The 27992-nt window shown below is 39.2% G+C and overlaps 1 protein-coding gene across 3 annotated transcripts; it reads left to right on the forward strand.

Moving 5' to 3' along the window:
- WDR47 (WD repeat domain 47) lies at positions 1-27577 on the forward strand. Of its 3 annotated transcripts, none has more exons than XM_061465153.1 (15): positions 1-199; positions 6587-6753; positions 8315-8398; positions 8940-9024; positions 10583-11385; positions 13649-13775; positions 16256-16434; positions 16540-16794; positions 18130-18205; positions 19330-19487; positions 22806-22975; positions 23886-24056; positions 24461-24592; positions 25288-25506; positions 26192-27577. In XM_061465153.1, the coding sequence occupies exons 2-15, from the start codon at positions 6596-6598 to the stop codon at positions 26332-26334; spliced, it is 2760 nt and encodes a 919-aa protein (XP_061321137.1). In that variant the 5' UTR covers positions 1-199; positions 6587-6595; the 3' UTR covers positions 26335-27577. The 3 variants fall into 3 exon arrangements, with proteins under 3 accessions (XP_061321137.1, XP_061321140.1, XP_061321138.1); XM_061465156.1 differs by having other exon boundaries at positions 2-199; positions 13649-13772; XM_061465154.1 differs by lacking the exon at positions 1-199 and adding an exon at positions 5802-5958.
- The last annotated feature ends 415 nt before the right edge of the window (positions 27578-27992 follow it).

Consider the following 27992-nt stretch of genomic DNA (forward strand, 5'->3'; position numbering starts at 1 on the left):
GGCGCGGGGAGGGTCTTGCGGCGCCGCGCCGCCGGCAGTCCGCGGTGAGGGCGGGTGGGAGCCGCAGAGCGGAACGGAACGGAACCGGAGTGAGGCCCTGACACCGGGCCGGGCCCGCCCCACCCTGCAGTGAGGCTTGCCGCCATCTTTTCCCTCACGCCCCGTTGGTGCTGCGCGAACGGCCCGCTGGGTTCCTCAGGTGAGTGTCGGGGGGCGGGACGGAGGACGAGAAGCCGGGGCCGCGTGAGTGTACGGGGCGGTGAGTCCGGGTCTGCGTCCGCAGTGGCGTGAGGTGGGAGCTGCCCGGCGCCCCGGAGACCGTGGGGCTGCCTTGTCGAGGGGCCGCGCCCCGTCTCCGTCGTACGGGGATGGCCATGCTAATGGGCCCGCGGCCGAGGGGAGCATCGCCGCGGCTTGCCGGCGACGCCCGACAGCCGCCGTCCCTTTGTTGTGGCACCCGCGGGTGGGCCGGGCCGGGCCTGGCCGGTGGGCCGCGGTGGCCGGCTCGGTGCTTGCCGGCGCCCCTGCCCCGGGGCGGGCGAGGGGTGTGCCCTGGCAGCGGGGCCGCTTCAGAGGAGCGTCGGCTCTGCTGCGGCCCTGCCGGTGCTGAGCTGACATTGCCCACATGCTAATTCGGGCTCGGCGCTGTGTAATTAGTGCGGCTGCTCCGAGCCTTTTCTTTATAAGAGCTGGATTTCCTCTGGAATTGCATGTGAAGAGGAAAAAAGACTGGAGCAAGTGTGGGGTTTGGTGGTTTTTTTTTAAGCCGAAATATATTCATTGCTAGTCTGTAACTTGTTTGGATTTTTCATTTTACTAAATTTAACATGGAAGTATTGTATAATTTAATGTCACCTTTTTGGCATTCATGGTGCAGAAAGGTGTGGATAAAGAACGTGCATGTTGTAACCGGGATTGATGAAGGCAAAGAGCTCTGCCAGTCACTTCCAAAGCATAGTGAGATAAGGGTTGCTGTGGTGGATCTAAAGCAACAGCTGATCTAAGCAGGGTAAAAAAAAAAAAAAGGGTTACTAGAGGGCAAGCTAGTGAAAAACCTGTGTGAGGAAGAAAAGGCTGATAAGAGGGCACTTGGTTGCTGTATGGTAGAGCAGAAAAAGGTTTCAGTTACAGAGTTCAGCTGGGCAAACTTTGGTGAAGGTTTTCTATTAAGGCCTTAATGTGCTTAATGTAGTTCATTTGAAATAATGAATTGTGCTTTCTTTTGGAGTGAAGTGGGTTTCAGTGAGTTGTACTAACTGTTTGGAAAACAGTTGTAACAGAAAATAAATGGCTTGTAGGCTTGTTTGGGTTTTTTTCAAAATCTTTTGGTGTGGAATAGCTGGAAGGTGATTGAGGGCACATGAGAAAATGCCACTAAGAACTCGCTGGGCCTGAGTCCCTCACGGGGTCTGTGTAGCCAGAACTCAAGAGTGGTTTTTCGCCTGGCCCAAGATCCATATGTAAGTGACTGTGGAATGGATTAAAAGGTAAAATAACTTGAAGCAAAGCAGCTAGCTTTTTTAATATGTATTTCTTCTTCACGTTTGGTTTTTCTGTGACATAGCTCACAGAGATGCTGAGGTTATGGATATGCACTGCAGCTGTCATTGAAGTCAGTGAACCAAGACTTCTAACTAGGCATTGCTTCTCCCTTTAAACGTATCACTGCTGTCAGTGTGACACTCCAGATTTGAACTCTGATATTTTATTCTTGTATTTCTGAGTAATTAGAGGTTTTATATTCCTTGCCCTGTTCTGTGAATGTGTATTATATGAGTGATGTATTTCAAAAAATAAATAATGTGGGAATAACATTTATTTTAGAATTCCCTATTTACTTGTATTTCCAGAACATTAAATGTTACTTCAGCCTTCTAGTATATTAATGCCTATACGTTTTAAATTTCTTTTAAGAGATATAATCTAAAGGGAGGCTGGTTAGTGACTATTTTTTGACACTTAAAATTCATAAAGATTTTTCCGAATTAGTGTATTTCTGTGCATAACTATTCTTTTTTTAAATACTGTTTGCTGTGCTTGCAACACCATGAGAGGGTGCTTGCTGTTGGCGTGTTCTGAGAGCATGAGTAAGAACAGAACAAGGGTGAAACCTCTCTCTGGAAAGTTTAGGAGTAGGCAGCCTGTGTTACAAACAGCTTGTTTAAAGGACATGTTGTCTGCTGAAGATGTAGAGAAAACTTGTGCCAGGGTTTGTGGTGAGAAGTGTGTCTGTTTTTATTGATGCAGATTTATTAGGAGGAAAAGCAATTTAAATACAGAACTAGGAGAAGATGATAAGGGGGAGTGATGGGAGAAAAAAAAGGACAGGTGTGGAAAAGTACAGTTCTGGAAAGACTGGGTAAGATAAGCATTGTAGCCAAAACCTGGTTAATAGAAGGCACTGGATATGTTATGCTATAATACTTATTCACTTTCATTTATACCGCAAGCTAATGCTGTGCTCCAGTCATTCTTGAGTATTAGTGCTTGAGCTGATCAGATTGTGACGTTATGTGCCATATGGGCTGGCAGAAAGCACTATAGTGGGATGAACCAAGATACAGCTTGAGCTCTATAATTGAGTTTCCCTGCTGTTCTTTACTTTTTAATTATTATTTTTATTTATACACATATATGCATATTGCTGAATGTCAGAAAAACTGGTAGGGGTGACGTGTAAGCCTGTGTATTTTTATAATTTTATGATAGTATTACAGTGCTGCTTATTACTTTGACAGCACAATGCTCATAAGAGAAGTCTGAGCTCGTCAGCCAGAAACCCATTGACTACATGAAAATCTCCAGCAGATTTATTGTTCTTCTCTAGCTATTTGTATTGCTCTGATAGCACATGCACATTGAATATATTTATAATACTGTTAATGTATGAGCTTAACACTGTACTTTAACTCTGCTGAAGTTCAGTATCCAAACTATGTTTGGATATTACATCTTTCTTGACAGGCCTGCAGAAGTGCTGTGACTAGTCCCATATCAAATATGGAGGGTGGCCCATCATCCTTTTTCCTAATTTGTATGGGTAATTGTCATGGTTTAAGCCCAGCCAGTAACTCAGAACCATGCAGCCTCTTGTTCACCCCCCATTTTCTCTCCCCTCTCTGGGCAGGATGGGGGCAGAATGGAAAGAATTTAAACCCCATAGAGATAAGAACAGTCCAATAATGCAAGTATAGTATAAAACTATTACTACTCATGATAAGGGAAATAAGGGGAGAGAAAATCAAACTAAAAAGGAAATGGAAATAAACAACAATAAGCACAGGTAATGCACAATACAGTTGCTCACCACTCACTGACCAATACCCAAGCAGTGATCTGGGCCTTCTGGGTGACATCCCCCAGTTTATATACTGGGCATGACATGCTATTGTGTGGAATAACCCTTGGCTAGTTTGGGTCAGGTGTCCTGTCTCTGCTACCTCCTGGCTTGTTGTTCCCCTCCTCACTAGCAAAGGGTGAGAGACTGGAAAGTCCTTGAGCAGGGTAAGTGCTACTGAGCAACAACTAAAACTCCAGTGAGTTATCAGACTAAAGCCAAAACACAGCACTGCACCAGCTACTAGGAAGGGGAAAAATAGCTGTTACAGCTGAACCCAGGACAGCAATATAAATAAAGTGTTAGACTTGGCAAAGGCTTTATGTTCAGGACAAACCTGTTATTTTAAAACTACAGTGGAGAGGGCAGCTTTTTACAGGTGCTGATTTTTGCTTAATATAGTTGTACTCTGAAGCAAAGTACTGAGTGTTACGCTCTCTTTTTAAATCAATAGATTATATAAATAATTACTGTTAAGAAAATACTGAAACTCTGTAGAGTGACTTCCTATTTAGTCTTAAGTCCAGTAGATCCAGTTGAAAACAAAGCTGGGCTTGGAGTTCCTTTCTTCAAAGGGAGTCTTAGTCTGAATTTTTCTAGTAGTTTTACTTTGGCAAGGAAATGAATTTGGTTGATTTATATAAAACCCACCCGTGCAGAAATAAAAAAAAAAAAGGAGAAAAAATGCAAGTGCATTAGGGGGATTTGGGGAATTAAGATGTTAATTATAAGCCATTGGTTAAATTTGTGTTGATTTCCCCCCCCCCCCTTTCCTTCATTGTGTAAGGTAGGATTAAATTTTTCTCTGAAACAAAAAATCCATATCCAGTTGCTGAAAGGGGAAGTTGAAACACTGCTAAAACGTAAGGAAAAGGTATATTTCTACAAATTCTGGCTTTGGATTTATGTGTCTGATTTCTTTCCTGCAGCAAAGCTTTCTGCAAGCCAGATTTTAATTTCTGACTTTACTAGCTGAGAGTGGGTTCGTGGTCTCTAGGGTGTCCTGCATGAGACCCGTCACAGTGCTTGGTGATGGGAGTGTTCAGTGCCTGAAATGAGAACTGAGCCCAGCTATTTTACAAGAGAAGTAAGGCCATTCCATCTGGCACAATTAGGTCTCCCTTGTCCCAGAATAAACTATGCTGCTATAATCAAATGCTTTCCTGGTCAAATGTTCTGGCAAAGCCTTACTTGGAAAAAAGAGGCATACAACTTGAGGAAGATGGGAGAACTTGGGGATATAGATGATTAATACAAACCCCTGTTATTAATGCCTACTTTTTTGTATCACTTGAAGTTCATGAGCACTGGTTTATGATGATCAGTGAGAAGCTTCACTACAGTATTTCTCTTCTGCTCTTCTCCAGTAAATAAATAATTTGTTGTTAATAATTTATGAGTGGCTTACTTATTCAAACTTCTTATATGTATTCTTTGATTTCTGTTTACCACTTTCTGTGCATGTTTGCTAATATGAGATGGATAACTAGTTTATGGACTGCAGTTTGCCAAGGCTGAGGTGTCTGGGGTCTGCACCATTTCTTCATTTTTGTCTTGGGAGCTGCGTTATCCACACTTATTTGTCTTTGGGTGTTGCAGTTGCCAAATTTCTGCATAAGTAAATGATTATGTGAAGGAATTAAGTAGTGTTTCCATTTCCCCTTTGGAATTAAAAAGGAGATCAGCTGGGGTAATTACTGCTGTGGGCATCTTCCTCTTTAAGTTTATCTCCATTAATTTTTCTGATCACTGTTATGATCTCTCGTTTTTCCTTGGGTTATTGATGGTTCATCACTGATTGTGGCTTCTTTTCTGTTCTTTGGTGCGTTCTCATAATCAGTTTTAGTCAGGTTAAGATGTGGCTGCTGCCAGAAAACAAAGCTCTGTCAGTTCCGTCAGTGTTAGTTCCCTGGTGTCCACAGAGTGATAACTTGTGCCTGGATCAGAGAGGTGATCTGGCCAGCCACGCAGTTCTGTGTGGGGTGCCATGAAGTGTGATGTATGGCTGAGTGCAGAGGTGAGAAGAGGGACTGCCCCTTTCTGCAGTAACATGGGCTTAAACTGAACTCCTCCTTACATGAAATTGCACTCTTGTAGCTGCTAGCTTTTTCTGAAGCACTCTGATGAGGCTATGCTGTGTGACTTGGCTGTATTACAGGGTTTTTCTACACATCCCCAGGTAGTTTTCAGCAGATCAACTTAGGAGCTACAGCTGTAAAGGTTTTTAGGTTTAAAGGTTTTTAAGGTTAAAAAATGAAGGTTAAAAAGATATGAAAAGCTGAACAGCTTCTACTTTAAGTCAGACTTAAGGCTTAGCCAGAAATAAAATTCATTTCAGGTTTCCTAAGAGAACCACATGCTAAAACTCTCATATCCTTGGAGGAATTGTATTGCAAAGGAGCTTGGATGTTGTATCCATGGGAGCTTTAACAAGCTGACTGCCAATAGCCAGAGCCTTGTCCTGTCACTCTCCCAGCTGCGTCTTCCTGATTTTCCTTTCTGCTGGCTGGAGAGCTCATTAGACCATTGAGCCACTTCAGCATATGAGCTGGTGGGAAGGCTGAGCCAACAACCCAGGTGAGGAGTGCTGAGGAAGGGTCAGAACATGCAGCTGGAGTCGGGTGAGTGAAGGGGACTCTGGCAGTCAGTGCTCAAGCTGGCTTAAGCCACCTTGGGTTTGCAGCTTCAGATTCTTCATGAAGTGTTTAGACAGAGCTAGGTTCTTCCTTCCTTTCATTCTTCCTTCTTATGAAGGAAGAAAACCTCTGCCTTAATTGTCATACACTACTTCAAAAAATGGGAAGGGGGAGACTGCATTTTTAGTGTGCTGTCTTTTCTGTATTTAAGTTTATGTGTAAGTTCTCTAGATAATGACAAAGTAATTGGCTGACTTTTATGCTCTTTGAACTTTGCTGTTTGCATTTCAGAAAGGAAAATTTTACATATTGCATACTTGGTAATAATAATGTTTTCATGCTGCAGGAGGATTGATTTCTGGTAGATTTGTTTATCTGGTGGCATGTTATGTGTAGGACAAATAAAAATACATGCAGATACATTGTTAGATTTTAATTGTGGCTTCATAATTAAACTCTTAAAATAAATTTCCCAATCTTGTCTGTTGAATTTTTGTAATGCTGTGGTACTCTGTCCTATAAAACCATTTGGTTGGTTTTTACTAGCCAACATTTCTTAGCCAAGCATAAAACAAGATACTGAACATAGCTAAAATTCTCTCTTCCAATTTAGGCTGCCATCATGACGGCTGAAGAAACAGTAAATGTTAAAGAAGCTGAAATAATAAAACTAATACTAGATTTTCTGAACTCAAGGAAACTTCATATCAGCATGCTGGCACTTGAGAAAGAAAGTGGGGTCATTAATGGCTTGTTTTCAGATGACATGCTTTTTCTAAGGTAAGACTTCTTTCTCTAGTGCTTCAATACCATGTATATGAAAATGTAGAGTGGGACTGTGATTCTGTGGGCAGCCCCATGCCACTAAACAGGAGGTGTTACTCCCTCATCTTATTCTACTTCTTCCTGATCCCAATTCTTTGGCCCAGCCCTGCATCATATTTCAGCTTTGAAGTTAATGACATGTTTCTTAGAGCCACTTGAAGTAATAGACTAGGAGTCATCAACATGGGTTGACATAGATTTGTTTGTTTGTTTGCTTGTTTGTTTATTGTAACTTGGTTATTTTCTGGCACAATAATGAATTAAAGTGGGATCAGGTCTAAAAAAGTTTCAGTGCAAAGTGAGAGAAAGCTCATGAGCAGGAATAAGATGGGAGAGCAAGATCTGTTGGTCAGTGATCTGATACTATCTGCTTACGATGTCACATGGAACTGAATGTGTAGGTTATTAACTACTAAAATAAAATATTTTTAGAATATTCTAGTGCTAAGATCTAGAATGAGTGCAGTGGCTTACAGAGATTTTCCCCCAAAATATTACCTGCATTTCAAAGTATTACAGAGATTTATTTTAAATTTAACAATATGAAGGAGGTCTCTGTTATCGGCAAGGCATGAAAGTTGGTGCAATTTACCATTTAGGTTATTGCCCTTAAAATTATTAAAAGGAGTTGCTGTAGATGCACAGTAGGTTTTCTTTAGCACTGCTGTTCTGTATTTCATGCCGAAGAACTTTGTGGAAGCATGAGAAAATAATTTACTCAGCTGTTCTTAAGACATTAAAAATTAATTTAATCACTGAACAGAATTTCTCACCTGGCTTCACTTTTGATTAAAATTACAGATATTGGAATGAAATTAAAGAAGATTTCAGTTGAAGTTATTAATCCTATTTGCTTGTTTGATTCTGCCTTAGTTAGAGTATACATCTTATAATAAAATCGCCCCTTCCTTGTAGATCAGGGCCTTTTATAGAGAACTGTGTGATGTGGGGGTATGAAGAAATTGAACTAATCCACCTGTACAGTCTAGCCCTGCTGGTCTTGGAGCTGGAGTTTTTGTGCTGGCATAGTTCCTGCCAAGTTGTTGCTCTTCTGTTAGTCTGAGAGCTGTGTGTTCCTCACCCCAACCCATCCCTTTATAAAATAGGCCCAGCAGTATTTATGCAATTAAAAATCACTCATTTTCAAGTCTGCTTTCATTCTTCAGGATGTATTCATTGAAGCAGTGTTATTTACTCATACTCTTCCTTGTAAGATTGATTTTGTCATTTCTGGAGCATTTTGTCATTTTTGATGTGCCTTTAAGAGTAACTAGTATTTGTTCTTCCAGTATGCAGTAATTAATACAAAATACTGAGAGACGGTATGGATTTTGTTGTTCTTAATAGTCGCATCAGTCAGTCATCTTGGCATCTGTGCAAAGCGTTAACTTTTCAGAGCAGGTTGATCACCTGTTGTATATTTAAATAACTGCTGTTTATTTAAATGGGCTACTTACTTGGAAAGAAGGGTGTCCTTGCCCAGTAAAATTGAAGGAGTGACTCTTTCTTTTAACAGGCAGTTGATTCTTGATGGTCAGTGGGACGAGGTTCTTCAATTTATTCAGCCTCTTGAATGTATGGAAAAATTCGACAAGAAAAGGTAAAATAGAATATGTGTCAGAGTAGAATTTTTTGAGCTGTGGAATATACATGAATTTCCAAGTATTGTGGATTAAACCAGTAGCTATAAAACTTTCACCTTAGTTTATGGAGTTTTTCTAATCTCTACAGTTCCTACAGTGTGTGCTTGTGCTTTTAAACATAAACTATAGAAAGTATGTGCATACAATCTGTAGCAAGTTTTCATTTTCCATACACTTCAGGAGTGTGGTGCATGTTGTGGTGTCATTTTATAGTTTACTGTCTGCCATATTTCTTTGGAAGAAATTAGTATGATTACTATGCTTTTTTCGTATTAGCCTTCTAATATTTTAATATTTCTGAAAGCAATTGTTGAAGAAGGCATTTTCTGTTAATATAGAATTTTGTGGTTACCAGTTTGTTAGAATTTGAGATCAGAATTCATTGTCGCTGCAATTTCTGTGCCTAACTCAAAAATATGCTGTAAAATACCTTGCTTGTCTCTAAAAGAATGTTCAGCTACTGTATCGAGACATATAGATCTCATTTCTCACCTGCAGATTTCGTTACATCATAATGAAGCAGAAGTTTTTGGAAGCCTTATGTGTAAACAATGCGATGTCAGCAGAAGATGAGCCTCAGCATGTAAGAATTGTCTCTTGTTTAGGATTTTTGTTGTAAGGAAACCTCTTGGGAGATTCTGGTTAAAGGCACAGCAGAAGCTCCTAGCTCTGAATACATACATTTTAGCTGTTAGCAAATGGTTTTATGAACAATGAGGAAAAAAAATTATATCCTTTGGAAATGAATGTGGTTCCCAGCTCTCAAATACAATTGTATATACAAGGGTTACTTCAAACTTAGCAGCATACACTGTGTTTGTTTGTGGTCCTGATCCTCATGTGTCCTTTAGGCCATTATGCTGAAGTACAGGGTTCTTTTTTCAAAAGTATTCTGAAGCAAACCTCAGAATCACAGAAATATATTGTTACAAGTGGTGAAAAATTTCAATTAGAATTCATCTTAAACTTAATTTCCATTGCTTTTAGAGAGAAAGGACACAGCTGTTTATTTGGAGGGAACAGATGGGTTCACAAAGGGCTGATTCAATTAGATGTGCAATCAGCAGGAGTTATGAACTTAGTCTTTCAATGTGGAAAGAGATGTCAACTCAAGTTGGCAAAGAAGATGTGCAGATTGCGAAATTAGTTTTTCATATATGTTCTAATAGATTAATAGCAAATTTCTGGCAGAAAAGTTATTAAATAGAAGAATTCCAGTAGTCTTAAGACAATTGATTTCATTTTACAAACTCAGTTGATTGTAATTCTGTCCCATTATACATATATTGTACTGCAGGGTTTTCTCCTGATGGAGTAGAGAAAGCTGAAAGTAAGTCTAGCTTTGTAGTTGTAAAGGGAATGTGTATTCTAATCACTTAATCTGCGTCCTGTTACTAGATAGCAGCAGAGGGGAGGGGAATTCAGATTTCTGTCCTTTATTTTTTGTTTTGAGTGTTACCAAATCTGTTGGCATGTTGTGGATGAAAGGCTGCTGTGTCAAGCAGATGCTAAGTAACATGGTTAAGTGGGAGTTTTATTATTTTTTTAAATCTTTGTAACTAAAATTGCCAAGTTCCGTGTACTTAACATGGTCTTGGCTTTTAGCTGTCAACAAGCTTTGTACTTGAAAGCCTTCTGTTCATTTTGCAGGTCTTATCGTCTGAGAACTTTTTTAACATTTTTTTGATTGAAGAATAGAAAATCTCAATATAAAAGCCAACTCAGAGTTGCTAAACACCGGAAAATAGACAAGTCTTGAAGCCATTTATCACTCATTCCAATAGCTTTCTATAAAATAAATAAAAAAAAGGAGGAATGGGAAAATAAGTCAGTTGGCTTTGAGAATGGAAGTAACTTTTTGTACTATAGAATAATTGAATGTGTGTAAGTACAGGTTTACCATTTCAAGCCTGTCAAACCTGGAGTGACATGAAGAAAATGGGACTGGGTGGGAAGTTAAAGCACTCTGAAATTTGTCTGTGTTGTAACATTTGCATCAGCAATTCCAGACTCAGTATGCTGTTTTAATTAAAATATAAACAGTAATAAAGGAATGATAGTGGAGAATTTCTGCTACAGCTTCTTCTGCAACTGTTTTATTGTAACGTGTACTACAAACTACTCTGTTAATGTTTCTGTAGCTGGAATTTACAATGCGAGAGGCTGTACAGTGCCTACATGCGTTGGAAGAATATTGTCCCTCTAAGGAAGACTACAGTAAACTCTGCTTGCTACTGACCCTGCCTCGCTTGACCAACCACGCAGAATTCAAGGACTGGAATCCCAGCACAGCACGGGTTCACTGCTTTGAAGAAGCCTGCATCATGGTGGCAGAGTTTATTCCTGCTGATAGGAAACTGAGCGAGGCTGGTTTCAAAGCAAGTAACAATCGTTTATTTCAGCTTGTAATGAAGGGATTGCTTTATGAATGTTGTGTGGAATTCTGTCAGAGTAAAGCAACAGGAGAAGAAATCACAGAAAGTGAAGTGTTGCTGGGCATTGATCTCTTGTGTGGTAATGGGTGTGATGACTTGGACCTTAGCTTATTATCATGGCTTCAGAATCTGCCAGCAACTGTTTTTTCTTGCGCTTTTGAACAGAAGATGCTTAATATTCATGTTGATAAACTCCTCAAGCCTACAAAAGCTGCCTATGCTGATCTTCTGACACCTCTTATCAGCAAACTTTCTCCATACCCATCATCCCCAATGAGACGGCCTCAGTCAGCAGACGCTTACATGACCCGTTCCTTAAACCCTGCCTTAGATGGGCTGTCATGTGGATTAACAAGTCATGATAAGCGAGTCACAGACCTTGGGACCAAAACTTCTCCAATGTCGCACTCCTTTGCTAATTTCCACTACCCAGGAGTACAGAATCTCAGCCGAAGTCTCATGCTTGAGAATACAGAATGTCACAGCATTTTTGAGGAGTCACCTGAGCGGTAAGCACAACTGAAGCTATAGTTTCACTTTGGCTTATGTTGCATTTTGTATTAGTGGGTTATTGCCTTCACTGTAACTTTGAACATGATTGTAACATTGAAACATGATTTGATTGTTAAAAATCTGTTGTAATCAAAACTATGAATATGAGGAATTTTCTTCCTTATGCTCTTATGATCAAAGTAGATTTCTATATTTTATCTTGAGCCTTATGGGTTCAATCTGGACTTTAATAAAGTTGAAATCCTAGCGCAGAGCACAGATCAGCTTGAATTATGTAATAAAGCCTAGCTAAGATTTGTGTTCAGTATTACTCAATTCTTTCATTCCAGATAACTAAAGGGAAACAATGGAATAGCTGTAACTTTTGTCTTCTTTCTCTATCTCATTATGACCTCAAGTGCCTCTAAATTTTGGTCTAAATGATTAAGTATACTTCAGAAATTTACATATGGAAATAGTCCCAGTGAAGTCAGTGGAAATGACTATGTGCCATTTTGGCAGCATTTCTCCATCACTTAAATTGTTACAGTAGTAGTTCAGCTTAAATATTTACTTATTTTCCAAAACAAGTCTGAATAAGGCAGCTGAATATATAATGGTTTTATATTTGTCTTGGAAATAGTTGTGTTATGATAGTGTTGAATGCTATTAATATAATTATAAATGCAATGTAGACAGTAAAACTGACATCTCTCCTTAAGAACTGAAGTCTGTATCAAAACTTTGTGCTTTTAATGCTCTGAGAGCAAAGTCTAGGTAAATAAAAGAAATGGTACTTGTAAATTAAGAACTTACCATCATGGTTTTGCTTGGCCTTTGTCTAGATCAGCTGTTAGTCCATTTCTAAATGTTATATCCATACTTCTCTAGAAAGCAGCTGCCAGATTTTTTAGCTCTGGGGCAATCAGGGGTACCTAGCTCTGCACTTGGTTGCACTGGCCAGCAGAGGATGCTCTTAGAGTTGTGGTGCTTAATTCTGGCTCCAGTTGGTGAAATCGTCTAGTAGTTTTGCTTTACAGTAATAATCTTGTGTTAAGGTTGACAGCAGCTGTAATTAAACTCAATGAAAAAACCCAACAACAGTGTGCTTATGTCAGTTCACCAATGATAATGGAAATTTTTACACTAATGTATGTTTCCCGTGTCAGTATTAGAATAATTCTGCTCAGAGTTATCTTGTGAGCAAAATAAAGTGGTAACTTGCCACAGCTCTTATTTGTGTAAGCATTTTCATGCAATGTTGTGACATTTGTTGTTCTTAACACGTTTTTTTATTAACACATCTCTTGAAGATTAGAATTAGCTTAAGGGGTTCATAGTTTTCGAAAATGCATTACATTTTTCAGCAGAAAATCCAATTTCAGATTAAGTGTCCAACTTAAATGGCAATATTTGCAAGGGTAGATGCTCAGAAGCTGAGTGATACATAAATCTAGCCCTTGGTTCATCACGCTGATGCACATGGTATTTCTCTTAGAAGTCGTATTCAGCAAGTAATTACTTGTCTTTTAGTCAGCTAAGTTACTGTTGTTTATACAGAGATACCCAGAAAGTTTAAGATAAATTCCTAAAGAGCTTTGCTCCAAGTCAGTGAAGAGGGCTTTAAGTTGACAAACATGAAGATGGGAATCCAAGACTCGTAATGTGTTCTGCACACTTACTGGTTGTTCCATGCAGAAATACTTGTATAATGAGCGAATAGCAAAACTTGCATAAACATTTTCCTTCGTAGCACTTCCAGGAATGTTCAATGAAGGTCAGTTTAGAGTGAGCTTAAATTTAGGTGGAGTTCAGTTTAGGTGGAGCTTAAATTTAGATTGGTAGTGGTAATTAAACTATTATCTTGTAGAAGACATTAGTCACATAGCCTGTGTTCCATGCATGTAATTGTTTGACAATAGAGGATCTTGAATAAGTTGTTCGTTACAGGGTATATAAATCAACTGAAAGGGTAGAAACGAAGGAATTTGTTTACCCCATGGTGGTACAGCTTTTTGGAAAATGTGGGAACAAAGCACATTGGCTGGCTGTGCTTTTTGTTTGTTAGGGGTTTATTTAATTTGGTGCAAGCCATTTCTTAGGGAAAAAGTGCCTCTTGCACTTTCATATGTGTCTTCTGTGTTGTGACATAAGTAGTTTGCACACTTGTGTTAATCAGGTTTTACTCTAGAATGTTATATTTCTGTACTTACTAGGGGATTTTCTACTCTTATATTTTCTCAACTAAGCTTCTCTTCTTTTCCATGTTGCTGTAATAAGCGATACTCCTGTGGAACAACAGCATCCCATCGGCAGTGAGACTTCGTGCCAGAGTTCAGTTCCAGAAAATGAACCACTTAATGGAGCACAGAGTCAGGGATCAGCCAAACAAGAGAAAAATGAGGTAGTGATTGTTAGCTTAAAAATAATGAGGCGCTTGGAGCTGGGTTCTGATCACTTCATAATAATTTGCCTTTGTGTTAAGAATTTCATGCATGACAATGGATTGCTTTGAATCCTGTTTTTACTATAGTAGGAAAGCTATAAGAATCTACTATTTTATGTAGAAATATCTGCTGTCATTTGAGTCTAATGCAAGCTTGCAGTGTTACATTCAACAATGCTTGAGAATCTTCTTAGTGTTTTAGTGAGGAGTTTGATGTGTAGCCTGTCATTTTTGGTGTTAATACCAAATTCCAAAGGTCATCTTGCATAATTTTCTGTCTGGGACACAGAAGTTACATTTTGTAGGGAATTATCCAATTTTGCCTTTGCTACTCAGAATCCAATATCATAACCTTTTTTTTGGGTTCATGTTTGAAGGCTTGTGCCTTGACTATCCTTTTTTGTTTTTTCTCCTTAACAGCAATATGGTGACAGTGAAAGAACAGTTCAATAGGATAAAGTTACCTGTCTTTTTCCACAGCTTTAAATATCTGTTTCTTGATTCAGGAATGATGAAAAACATCGAGTATGCAATCAGTCTTCTTTGTAGACTCCAGTTTGATTTTCTTAATGAGACTTTGCCTTAGTTTATGACATCTATATGGTAATGAAAACCAGTTTAGTCTTCACAGGGCTATATTCTTGTAGACTCTGGATACTTGAGTGAGGCAATGGGGTCTACTGGAGGATTAGACAAGTCCTCCAAACTTGAGGACTTCACGCCCCTCAAGGACTCTGCTGAGCAACTTCTCTGCTGCAGCAGTATTGTGTATGCGCATTGGGAATAAGTGGAAGGTGAAGATTGCTTAGCTAGAGGTGTAATAGATCAGGCTTCAAAAGGCAAAAATCCAGATGCAGAATTTGTAGGACAGAATGAAGACAGAAGATGCTGTGCTGTAGGTGAAGATGTTGGCCAGACTGTTCCACAGAAGTAGAAAAGAAGATAGTACCCATCCAATTTTACCTTGTTCTGTTTTCCACATTGTAGTGGTATATAGGTATACTGCGAAAGTAAGAAATTAACTTAAATTTCTTGAACAGCTTTATTTTTGCACTGTTCTTGAAGGGATTGAGTTAGAAGCCAGATTTTAAAGAGAACATCTAGGCAACATACCTTAGATTTAGGTGCTAGTTTCGGTAATAATGACACACAATCCAGAGCATCAAAGGGTTGAATCTAATTGCAACAAACACATATTGGTCATGGAAAGAAGTATAGAAAAGAATATACCTGTTGTTCAGAAGGATTATAACTCAGTGACTGGGGAATATTTCACATATTCAAAATACAGAGAATTAATGCTTTCTAGATTTCTGGAGGTAACTGCTGAGTTAGTCAATTGCAAGTGTTCATCTTGGGAAACGGAAAACTGTAAATGTTTTCAAATGCAACAGGGCCAGAAAATCCAATATAAACTAAAATCAGTGTGTCAGAAAAGACAGAATCATCATGCAAGAGATTTTATTTACAAGAAATGAGAAGGCTTGTAGTTACAAAGAAGGATCTTCTGCATGAATTGGTTGAACTAATGCAAAGTTACCAGGGCGTCTTTATGCCACTTAGAATCATTAGATGACAAAGATGTCACTTTTGAAAATGGAAAAACAAAAAAACCCAACCCACCAATGTTTTACCTTTTACTACTTTTTTCCTACCGGTTGGTAAATCTGCAGTTTGGCTGGGTTTTTTATAAAATGTATTGTACTTCAGTGTTGATAGTTTAGCGTTGGACTAAAGTGCTTTTGTTTTTGTTTCTGTTCATTTCTTACCTTGTTATCAACTGTTTTATGATGGTGGTGTTTGGAACTAGTGGCAAAAAAAAGAAGTGAGGATTGGGGAATGCAGAAGGCCCTGGGCCCTGAGTCCTGGGGAGATGGTGATGTGGGAAGCTAAAGATAGTACATGAGAGGAAAGAGGCTGTGAGAAAGACAGCTCAGGTGTTTGTGTCTGGTTCAGAAAGTGAGGAATTAGAACAAGGCACGAATTTCAAAAGTAAGATGTAACGCTTGGATAGATTACTTCAAGGCTGGCTATTGGGAGAGATAAATCAGTTCTGCTTGCTGATGGCAGGGAGGTTTCTGTGGCAGAAAATACTAAATTTGTAGTGAAAACAGAACTTAGAATTTGGAATGTAGTTTACACTGTTTTCTCATTTTTATTATCAGTTTCCAGTCTCTTGTTTGTTTTGATCTTTAGTACTTAAGTCTTGTAGGAAAGAGAAGAATTCCTCCTGAATTATGGCAGAATGAATTCAACAGTAAATATAGCACAGGCTGGCAGTGATTTACCTTTTTAGTAAGAATGACAACATTGCTGCTCAGAGGGGAATTTGCTGGGCCTTTTGATGCCTATGCTGAAATAATGAACCGGAAAGTGAGTATTTAGGTTAAATTCTGCAATTAAGTATCGATTTTTCATCAGTAATTCTCATTTCTTTTTAGCTTCGTGATTCGACAGAGCAGTTTCAGGAATACTACAGACAAAGGCTACGTTACCAGCAGCATTTAGAACAGAAGGAGCAGCAACGACAGCTGTACCAGCAAATGTTGTTGGAAGGAGGTGTAAATCAAGAAGATGGAGCTGACCAGCAACAGAACCTTACTGAACAATTTCTTAACAGGTTGGAGCTTTTTGTTGATTGTCCCTCCATCTACTCCTGTCCCTCCTCAAGTTCTCATAATAACCTGTTTTGGTGAACTTTATTTTTCCTGTCATTAATTCTTAGGTCTATCCAGAAACTAGGAGAATTAAATATAGGTATGGACAATCTTGGAAATGATGTACAAACACTTAGCCAGCAATGTAATGGGAGCAAAGGGAATGCATCTACCCATCCAGCAAGTAACTTCACAACGCCACCTTCAGATGGTAGTCCCAGGACAACTGGTAGCCAAAATGTTAGTACAAGCACTCCTCGGAAGTGTGGAGCAGCTAACCAGATACCCTTTCCTGAAGAGTCACCTGTTCAGGGGAGTCAGACGTAAGTTATATGAGACTGTTCAGGACTAGAAATACCCATCTGTTAACACAGTGGGAGTAGGTGTCAGGGTATAGTTTTAGTTATCAAATGAATTTGTCATTGATTGGGGATATTAGTTCATGATCAGTGTTTGCAATATTTTTATAGGGTTTATAAATTGTTTTGGTTTTAACAGTACACATAAGTGTTGTGGTTTAAGCCCTGTCGGCAAGTGAGCCATGCAGTTTCTACTCCCCCTGCCTTTCTTCCCTTCCCCCCCCCCTCCTCCCCCCAGCCTCCCTGCTCCCAGAGAGATGGGGAGGAGAATAGAAAGAATGTGACTCCCATGGGTTGAAATAAGAACAGTCCAGTAACTAAGGTATAACACAAATCACTACTGCTACCACCAATAATAATAATGATAAGGGAAATAACAAGGGTGTTCCTGCTCCGGCAGGGGGATTGGACTAGATGATCTTTTGAGGTCCCTTCCAATCTCTAGCATACTGTGTGATACTGTGAAGAGAGTATAACACCACTCGCCGAAACGAGCCCGACCGAGCAGAGAGTGCCCTTCCGGGTAACTCCCAGTTACATCCTGGGCATGACATGCTGTGGTATGGAATATCTCTTTGGCTAGTTTGGGTCAGGTGTCCTGTCTCTACTTCCTCCTGGCTTCCCCTTCTCCCTGGCAGAGCATGAGAATCACAAAGTCCTTGGTCAAACTAAAACACCAGTGTTACCAGCTCTGTTCCCAGGCCAAAAGTCAAAAACACAGTGCTGCATCAGCTACTAAGAAGGAGAAAAAATGACTGCTATTGGTAAACCCAGGACAATAAGAAATAGTGGTTTCTTTGTTATGGTTTACATTTTATGCTCATTTTTTATTTCTCACTTTTATTCCATCTTATAGTTCTTGTCATTTTGTGTTCTACTAAGTTTCTAGAAGCTTTTTTTATGAAGTAAAAGCTAGATGGAGAGAGAGGCAGGGCAGAGTGGGAATGGGACTTTTTTCTGTTAACTAGTGCTGACCTGAAAGCAGCAACCATTTTTTCCCTGTGTGTATGTATATGTATATATGTATGTCATAGGGTGAAAACAAATATCTTTAACTTGCATTCACTGTTCAATGCCCAGAGCTGCTGCTAAAAGAGCAGCCCCTTGTAAATATAATAGTTTAATGATAAAGAATTGAACATTAATAACCTGTGTCCACATAAATTACTTGTGAGAATGACTGAAACTGTAATTCAGTCCAAAAATTACTTAAAAACAAATCTGTCCCTGCTCTTAGTTTGGGGTTAGGTTTTTTTTTCCCTGTCTTCTTGTGAATTTAAACTCTCCAAATTAAAACAGCGTATCAGAACATGCTGCCACTCAGCCCCATTTGGAAGACTCTTCAGGGAATTTAACAAGGACAAGAGGAGATGAGGTGAGTTTTCTTCACAACTTGTGTTTTCACGAGATTCAGTATTTAAACCTGACCATGTGACATCCCCTCATCGTTAATAGGTATTTAGAATGAATTTTGGTTGATGCATAACCTTCAGAATCACAGAACCGTTGAGAAGGGACATCTAGATTTTGGGTCCAAACCCACTGCCCAAAGAAGGCTCAGTGAGAGCATGTTGCCTGGGGCTGTGCCCAAAGTTCTGAGTATCTCCAAAGATGGAGACTCCATAATCTCTGTGGAGAACCTGTATCTGACCACCCTCATAGTGGTTCTACAATGACAAAGTTTAAATGAAATTTCCTGTATTTCAATTTGTGTCCATTGCCTCTTGTCTTTTTACTGGGTACCAATGAGAATAGTTTTGCTCCTTTCTTCTTCACTCCTCCTGTCAGGTACTTACATAAACTGATGAGATTTACACACACAATTCCCATGATAAGCCCTTCTGGTCTCAAGGCTAAACAGTCCCAGCTCTCAACTTGTACAACAGAGATTCCAATGGATGTCTTTTATGTCCATTGTTTTATGTTTTCCAGGTTGAAACTTTGATTACTGGACTGCAGTCAGTGTGGTCCAACGTTAGAGAAGTAACTTTGCAATGAATACATTCCAAAATTTCTGCATCAGATAAATAAAAGAAATAAATTGATAAAGGTGGTGATGAAGTTGTCAGGAGGATGATGTGATAAAGATGGCTTTCTGGTATCTACAGGATGAAAAACGGATTCTTATGTTTAGTATTACATTTGTTTTATGAACTGTGTTTATGACTTGGACTGTTTTCAGTAAAAATGGAGCTTTGTTCCCCTTGCAAATCAAACATGTTTACACAGAAGTAAACTTTAATATCATGTGTCTGAGATGGGCTGTTTAGAAGAACAAAAGCTGTTGGAAGCCTGGAAGACAATGATAAATGTTAATCTAATGTTAGTGAGCTGATTTTTAGTGTGCTATTCCTTGACCTGGAGTAGACAATTGTGTTGAGGCTGGTGGTGCTATTTTGGTACAATAGACTTATATTAATCTACAAAACAGTTGCATCCACTTTTAAATGTCCGATTTTATGATGGAGAACCTAATTTGACTGTTGTCCTTTTACACAGGATGACAAATCAAAAAAGCAGTTCATTTGCATTAATACTCTAGAAGACACGCAAGCTGTCAGAGCTGTAGCCTTTCATCCCAGTGGGAGTTTATATGCTGTTGGCTCCAACTCGAAAACTTTGAGAGTTTGTGCCTATCCAGAAGTAATTGACCCAAGGTAAGAAATCTTGTGGAATCATTTGCTTTTCTGTATCATAGCACCTCTTTCACCCGTAGCTGCTGATACCTGTACATTTCACACCTTTATTTTGATTTTGTAATAATGCAGTGCTCTCGTTAGAAACACGAGCTGCCAAACAAAAAGATGTGCTTAAGAACGTGTGTATTTGTAGGTTACAGTTTTGGTCTCCCATTACAGGCAAGATGCCAGCACAGTACCACACCTCTCCTTATAAAAGTGTTATCTTTGTCTCAGCAGGTAGGCCTTTATGATTTCACTGTCATGCCTTCTGGTTTTGATATTCCAGCTGTAAAAGCGGGAGAAAGCATGTCAGTTCTCAAGCCAGCACAAGTTGGGCTTTGGGAGATACAGTTTCTGGCAGGAGGAGAGACTTTAACAGTAGAGAAAGCAGTATCTTCCTCAGCTTCCATGGCTAAATTTGCCAGAGCATGTCTGTTGGCTCATTGTTACTATAAACATTGTTGTCCTGATACTTAGGTTCCTTGACAGGAAAAGCTTCTTTTGTGGTTTACTGTGTGCCTGTGTTTTTCTGGTTTATTTTCATTCATTTTTTACTGGGGAGAGGAAGGGATTTTTTTTTTCACTTGGAAATAAATATTTCTGTCTCAATTTTGTCTGTGTTCCAGTTAGGTGATCTTGGAGTGGGGAAGAAATGCAGGCATCTAAAATCTCACAATTTTAGGAGGAGCTACAAGCATGCACAGTGACATACCAGGGACAGCTTCCAAGTTTATGACTCATGTTTAGGCTTCCAAAAGGTTCAAACAGTAATCTGATGTTGGTTTTTTCTTTTTCTCCTTAAATACTATTGTAAGGTGGCTTTTCAAGTTTAACTGCAAATTATTTTTTGCCATTACCTGAATAAAAAATCCATGTTGACTTCTCCAATAGTGGGTGCAAGCTGACTTGGTGGGCTTCAAGCCCAGAAAACCTCCTCTTGGATGGTAAGCAGTGCAAAACTCTCCCAGGAGAATGGATGCTTCTGTATTTACTGTGGTCTACTCTCACACAGCTTGTTATTGTAACCATTGGGGAAGGTTAGATTGATTCTGCAGCCTTAGTCACCAAGTTACAGTGCATGACCTAATGTGACAAGTGACATACTGCGTCTGGATATGAAAGAAATACTGAGATTTCCTCAGTTCTGAGCTTGTACTTCTTCATGTTTTTTTTTTTTTTCTCTTAAGCTTAGAGTCTGCCAAAAACATTTCATCATGGGATTTAAAAGTCAACAGACAGATTACATTATCTTAAAGATACTCTAATCTTTGGAACAACCAGAGTCTAGACATGCCTTCAGGATGTTTCATGGCTTTCAAAAAGCTATAATTGTGTACCGTATCTGGTAAATAGTTGCTTAGTTGTACAGCAAAGTTTTGTTGGGATTTCTTAAAGCTTTTTTTTGAATTGTCTGTCAAACTGCTGTATGGTTCAGAACCACTTGGTTTTGGTGGGGTTTGCTTGTTTGTTTTCTTTTGTTTTTTTCTTTAAAGGTACAAGAGTAGTGTGCTTTTTTCCATAGGTTTGAGATTAAACACTGATAGATATACACTACAGTTTGGCAGTTTTTTGCTTAAATAATCATAGTGCTTCTATGCAGCTGGTTGGCAGCATGTGGTCTCTGTGCTAGGTAGGTGCTCCCATGTCCTGACAAAGGCAGTGATTCTCAGCTGCTGCCTCTACCTCTTAAATATAGTGAATCCAGATTCTGTGTGACATAGAAGGCATTAGGCCATTTAAGAAGCTCTGTAGTGTGTGCTGAATGGTAGTCCCAGTGTAGAAAATTTATCATGGATTTTCTCTTTGGCAACAAATAAAATTAACTTCCATGTAAATTTATTTTTGTATTCTTTACTAAAACCATGTTTCTCAAAAGTTTTCAAACAGGCTTAGATGATTGTCTTCTGTTTTGTCTCTGCCTCTTCTGTTCAAGTATTTACAGTAGGTTTCTGAATTTTTCAATAGCAGTTGAATTTGTTGACTTTGTTGATGTTACTGGAGTGAATGCATCAAGTTAGATACAGCAGTATTTCATCTTAATCACTTGACTATGTTCTGCTATAGGAACAGAGAAATAACATTATAGGAAGTTAATCAGTTGAAATAGAAGAAATGTGTATTAGTGGGACTGTTCCTTTCATTATAGCTATGTGTAAAGCTGATCTGGCTTCAGAAATAAGAATGTAGATTATGTTTAGATGCTGTGAAGATTCCTGCATTAACATATAATTGTGATGTGTGATCCTTGCACAGACTGCTCTATTAGATTTTCTAATAGATGGGTGAAGCTTTGAGAGTTACGTTGTACAACAAGTAATATTCAATGCACAGCTCATAATGACGGACATGTATGAGTGCGTTGCTTTGTTGTATGGTTTTCTGTTATTTAGTGGTCAAAGAAGAGACAGTATTTGACTTAGGGCAGCATTATTCTGTGTCCTCCCATGCAGGGTTAACACAGAAGTATTTTTTTGATCCTTCAACCACTCTAAGTGCTTAACTAGTCTCGCTCATCCTGTCAGAAAGGATGACATAGACAACAGCTTTTTGGATAAAACAGCAGGCCTCAGTTTTGATAGTTACAGTACTACTAAGCACAACAACAGCCCCAAACACGAGTATATGGAGCCCAACCATAATTATGCTGTCATACCAAACAAAATCCCCAGTTAGGGATCATCATGTCTGGTGGGTGGGAAATGGCAAGAGAAACATCTATCTGTACACACATAGAGGTTACACAGGCTTCTGATTTCTGCTTTCAAGAATTTGGATTTTCCAGTCTGTATCCTAATGGTTTAGTCCCAAACACAGCCTTTAGCCGTAGGAGCTGCACGGGCTACCACTATAGGTGGTGTGTGTCTTACGAGCTTTCTTCGCTTACTGTTACTTAATGGAACTCAAACATGTTCAAAGATGGCCGTGGGATCAAGACTGAAGCATGAAGGGTGTAAAGAAAAATGCTGGCAATTTAGATCTTGGGGGATAAGGTTTCATTTTTATGTAGCTAATAATTACTGTATTTTATCTGTATTAACCTTTTATAGATGAAGGAACTGTGTAAGTTCTTTTGCATGTCCAATCACAAATACAGTGGGAACATTAGGAAAAACTGAGAAAATGGAATGGAGAAGGTTCTTTTGTTTTGTCTTAGATCACATGTATGTTTCAATGCGAACCATAGAATGTATTTCATGTTATCCAAAAATGGTATTTTTATTTTAGAATACTTTTCCTCAAAAATAACAGGAAATTCTATATAATTTTTTTTTTACTATTTTATTTTTTTCCTAGTGCTTACAACACTCCTAAACAACCTGTAGTTCGCTTCAAAAGGAACAAGCATCATAAAGGATCAATCTACTGTGTAGCCTGGAGTCCCTGTGGACAGCTGCTAGCTACTGGTTCTAATGATAAATATGTGAAAGTACTGCCTTTTAATGCAGAAACCTGTAATGCAACAGGTACTGTGTGTGTGTCTAATGTAAAAAAAAATTTTTAATCATTTGTACAGTGTTTGGCAAAGCTTTTCAAAAGACATTGATTATGTAGTTCATAGGTTTTTAGCTTAGTCTGTTTTCCTCTTCACCATCACCATAGTCTCTTCCACCATGACTGTAGTCTGTCCAGCAAAGAGCCGCTAGGTGGTTGAGGATTATGTTTTGGATTTTGGTCAGTTTCAGTTCTGGCATTTTGGGTTTGTTTTGCGAGTCTCCCTGGTGTGTTGCTGTCTTCTGGTACCTTCTGTCCCCCTAGATACGGTAAAACCAGCGGGTGTTCTTGCCCAACTCTAGTTCTTGATTGTTAGTAGAAATTTATTTCCAATTCCCCTTTTTCTTGCCTGGTTCTGTCATCTTTTCCTCCATCTTGAAAGTTGAAGACTTCTCTCCCAGCAAATACTATTTTCTTTGCCCAACCCTCCTAATGAATATGCTGAATATGGCTCTTATCTTTAATGTTGTGAATTGAAGCTGTCTTGTCCCATGTGGTTCAGGGTTCTCAATGCTCCTTCCCTCATGGTAGAGAAAGCCCTTTTAGTTTACCATTGCTTAAAGAAAGAAATAAATGTACTCTGTAAACCATGGCTGGAATTGGCTGGGGAGACGGCCTATGTACATTTTGCTTGAGCTTTAAGAACTGTAGGAAGCTCAAGCAACACTTGGAAATAAGATCCTGAGACATTTTATTTGAACTCTAGTAACTATGGAAAGTGTATAAAACTCTAGTATTGTATGGAAAGTGCGCAACAATATTTTTACTTGGTAGTATACCCACCCCCGCCTAAAACAGTTTGCATTACCTCTGTAGCTACTTTAAAGATTGCAGCACCAACAGTGATAAACATTTTGTTCCTTGCTTTTTAAATGAGTTTAGGACCAGATTTGGAGTTCAGCATGCATGATGGGACAATCAGAGACCTTGCTTTTATGGAAGGCCCAGAAAGCGGTGGTGCTATTTTAATAAGTGCTGGAGCAGGAGACTGTAATATTTACACAACAGACTGTCAGCGAGGACAGGGCCTACATGCTCTAAGTGGCCACACTGGTATGTATGTTGTCACTTCTCTTGAGCACTTTGAAAGTCTGTATTACATTATAATGAAGTCGTTGGTTGGTTTGTTGTTGGTGGGGTTTATGTCTTTTTTTTTTTTTCTTTCTAGCAAGACTATGTTTTTCCCTCTCCAGATAGCTCTTAAAGTATTTAGAGGGGAGGTGGGGAGTGTTTGTTTTTGGATATGTTGGCTGTTAATTTAATGGAGGGAGCACATGCTTCATTCCAGAGAAGATGCAGAGCTGGGTATTGCCTATACTGTTGGCATTTTAGGTCGTGCAGCAGGCAGGTTTCCCACAGCACTGTTAAATCTCTGAATGCAAAAATAGAATCAGAACTGTAATATTTCATTGTTTGATTACTGATACTTGATGAAATAAACAAGTTCTTGTTCACAGGTCATATTTTAGCACTTTATACGTGGAGCGGCTGGATGATTGCATCTGGATCCCAAGATAAGACTGTAAGATTCTGGGATCTGAGAGTGCCAAGCTGTGTTCGTGTTGTGGGAACAACATTTCATGGAACAGGTAAGGCTTTGCTATCCTGCTTCTGACCATTCTTGCATAAAAATACATTTCAAGATGTCTAAGTAGTATAGAGTGAATGGAAGGCTTTTTGCATCGCATAATGGGGGTTTGGCTTTAAGAGACAGTTGTGAGGAGATCTTTAACTCTGTGTTTGTTGGTGACTGTTTCTTTTAAGTCACATTTCCTTTGTCTTGACTCAAAACAGCCACTTCCAAGTACATTAACATTAAAAAAAAACCAAACAGAACCGTTTTGGAATCAAAGGCAAGGGTAAGAAGAAGCAGCCATTTCTTCGATTTTACTCTGGTTACTTATACTCTCTAGAAACCTGCACAAGGATTGTTAAAGAACTACTTGGGTTCAGTTTTGGTTTTTGGAATCAGGGGCTTGGGGGAAGAGGGAAGGAGGATGTGGAATTCCTTGCATTATTTATACATTATTTCATATTTCCTCTGACAAAACAGTTACTTAATGGTGGCTTTGCTACCTTCTGGTGTGACCTATGGCTTCAGAGTTTTAAGTGCTAGAACATAATAAATTGTCTTACTTTAAGATAGCAGTAGATAGGTAGGGTCAGCTTAAGGTTAAGGCCAGCATTTGGTATTCCTACACAAAGTATTACGCAATTATTCACAATGCATTGTTACTAGAAAAGGGCTATCTGCACAACTGTACATGTGTGTTTTCTCCTATAGGAAGCGCTGTAGCCTCAGTAGCAGTTGATCCCAGTGGCCGTCTCCTGGCTACGGGGCAGGAGGACTCCAGCTGCATGCTGTATGATATTCGTGGAGGACGGATGGTGCAGAGCTACCACCCGCACACCAGCGATGTCCGGTCTGTTCGCTTCTCCCCGGGGGCACACTACCTGCTCACAGGATCGTATGATATGAAAATAAAGGTGACAGACTTGCAAGGTAATGTACTGCAAAGAGCATAAGGGCAGTTTCTGATTTGGTATTTTTAATATTGAAGCTGTAGAGAACTGGGTTCAAATACCAGGTTTTTGGTAAAAACGGGACAAGAGAGTAGAGCTTTGAAGGGTTTGAAATGTATATAAATGCGATTGTGTCTGGTATTTGGAAAGTTGTGTTGCTAAGAATGTGGGCTATGAACTAAATCTTGCTTTGGGGAGGGGGTTTGAATATTGGAGAAGAACTAATTGCCACTGTTTGCTGATGAAGTGGCCATTGCTTTCAGGCAGCAGTCATAAAATGGACCTTTTAAAAAAGAAAAACAGAATGATAGTGCTTATTTTTGGGGGAAGAGCTGAGAAGAGAGGGGATGTTGGGTACATCTTAGCAACTTGATGGGTTTGGACCATTAAATTTTAATCACATGGTGTGAAAATTGTGAATTCCTGTATTTTAAATTTGTAGTGTCCAGTAATGCCTAAAAACTGGAACACTGGGGCCTTGTATTATGCTCTGTGTGTGAGAGAGAGAGAAAGGGGTCAAAGTATGCTTTGTAAGATGAAATATATATTACAGTTTAGTAAACAAATGGGAGGGGAGAAAGAAAACAAAAAGGGAGGGGCACATCAACAGAGAGCTGGGATATAAATTCATGACATGACTAATGATTGATGTTCCTCTGCTACAGGAGACCTCACGAAGCAGCTTCCTCTGATGGTGGTAGGAGAGCACAAGGACAAAGTTATTCAGTGCAGGTGGCATACGCAAGATCTCTCTTTCTTGTCATCCTCTGCAGACAGAACTGTAACCCTTTGGACCTACAATGGCTAGAGTGCAAAGGCAACCTATGCAGCTAAAGCACAGAGACCTGAGACTACAGAACTGTAAAAACCAAGTAATAATAATTAGGCACTGGGAGAGCAGCAGTTGAGCAGGAGAGTGTCTTACCGAGAGGAGGGGTGCTTGTCACAGATTTCTCTGGTTTCTAGGAGGTCTTGGTGTTTTTTGTATATTCTTTTGCAGTGCTTTCAGTCTTCCATGTGAACTCATGCTGCTGTGACCTATTGTAGTCTTGTTGCCAAAGTCTATGAGGAGAACTCTTCCGTTGTTGATGTGCACTCTAACCTGAATGATGTGTTTACAGTTTGGTATTAATTGCATTCCTTGGTCTTTGCCTCAATGAGAGTTTTATATAGAAACTGACGTTGGACAACACTTAAGTCTGTATGTAACTAGTTACACACACACACACACACACGTAAAACATGAATTACTACCACTGTTTTTTCAGATCTGTTATATTCAGCACTCCTCAAGATTCAAACCTTGTAACATCTCCACAACTTCAACGTTTTTAGTGATGAATTCTGAACTTCAACAGTGACTAGGCAGTAACTGCATCTTGATGACGGTCTGGTACATAGTGTGGGGGTTTACTTTCTTTTCGTCTAGACTGGGGGAAATGTTGCTGTTTTTACTACATGACATTGTTCTGAGCAAGCTAACATGTTGGGAAAAGTAAAATATCAATTTTGGGGTTTTCCTATTTGTTTCTTTAGAAACATATATTTTACTTTTTGAATGCAACAGAATACCTCTGTGTATAATGTACTGTAGAAAAGAGTGAATTGGCAGCAGTTGTCACAGTGAGCTTAATGGCTATCAGTTTTTCAAGTAAAAGGGATACCATTAATGCTATAATAGAAACCAGCATGGCTTAAAATGCTATGTCTGCATGATAATTTAAGACTTGTTTAAATTCCCAGTTCAGAAGCTTATCTGAATTTTATTTCTTGCACTGTTTATGTATGGGAAATGGCGGTTTTATTTCTACAAAACTTTAGATTCTAATGTTTGTTTTGTTATATTTTCATATTGTACAGTTCCTTTTAAAAATATAAACTTCAACCTTAGGTTATTTATTTATTTGAACTGCAGTTAAGTTTTGGGTTCTCTTGGTTACTAAGTTATATGTGCACTGTAGCAAGCATTTTTAACTATCGTATAAAAGTGGAAAGGTAACTATAGAAGTGTATCTGTGCTATAATCTCAATAAAGACCTCCAACACCTGCAGTTGCCTCCTCTGCTGTTTCGGGTTGTTGGTTTGTAATTCCTCAGTGTAGCTGTGATACTTAAAATGGTTCTTTTTAGGTATGGTTTATGCATGGAAGTAGAGAAGACTTCAGGTCCTGGATCCTGCGTCAAAGTACATGACTTTGAACTGTGGTTAGTAATGATACAGTAGCACAGAGCTGAAAATGTGTATTTCTGTGTACTGGACACTTTTAAGGTGTTAATGATCCTTTGGAGGGAGATGCTGTGTCTGACTTGTATTCCTCCAGCTGTCCACTGTGGCCAAAGCTGGCAGACTGTTTCTAATGAGCACTACAAATATTTAAACACTCATTTCCTTAGATGAATTTTATTGTCGCTTGGGTCTTTACGGAGCAGATCTCGTTTGTGCGCTTTCTGTCCCCGCCTCTTGCGC

Source organism: Pezoporus flaviventris, unplaced genomic scaffold (genome assembly GCF_033815535.1).
Source record: "Pezoporus flaviventris isolate CSIRO_AGI_PZ_B2104156 unplaced genomic scaffold, CSIRO_AGI_Pfla_v1 ptg000040l, whole genome shotgun sequence".
Classification (NCBI taxonomy): domain Eukaryota; kingdom Metazoa; phylum Chordata; class Aves; order Psittaciformes; family Psittacidae; genus Pezoporus; species Pezoporus flaviventris.

Coding starts and splice junctions, on each gene's coding strand:
- WDR47 (XM_061465153.1), top strand. CDS start 6,596: ATGACGGCTGAAGAAACAGTAAATGTTAAAGAAGCTGAAATAATAAAA. Junction 19,488..22,805: donor CCAGAAGTAATTGACCCAAG/GTAAGAAATCTT, acceptor TTTTTTTCCTAG/TGCTTACAACACTCCTAAAC. Junction 24,057..24,460: donor TGCTCTAAGTGGCCACACTG/GTATGTATGTTG, acceptor TCTTGTTCACAG/GTCATATTTTAGCACTTTAT.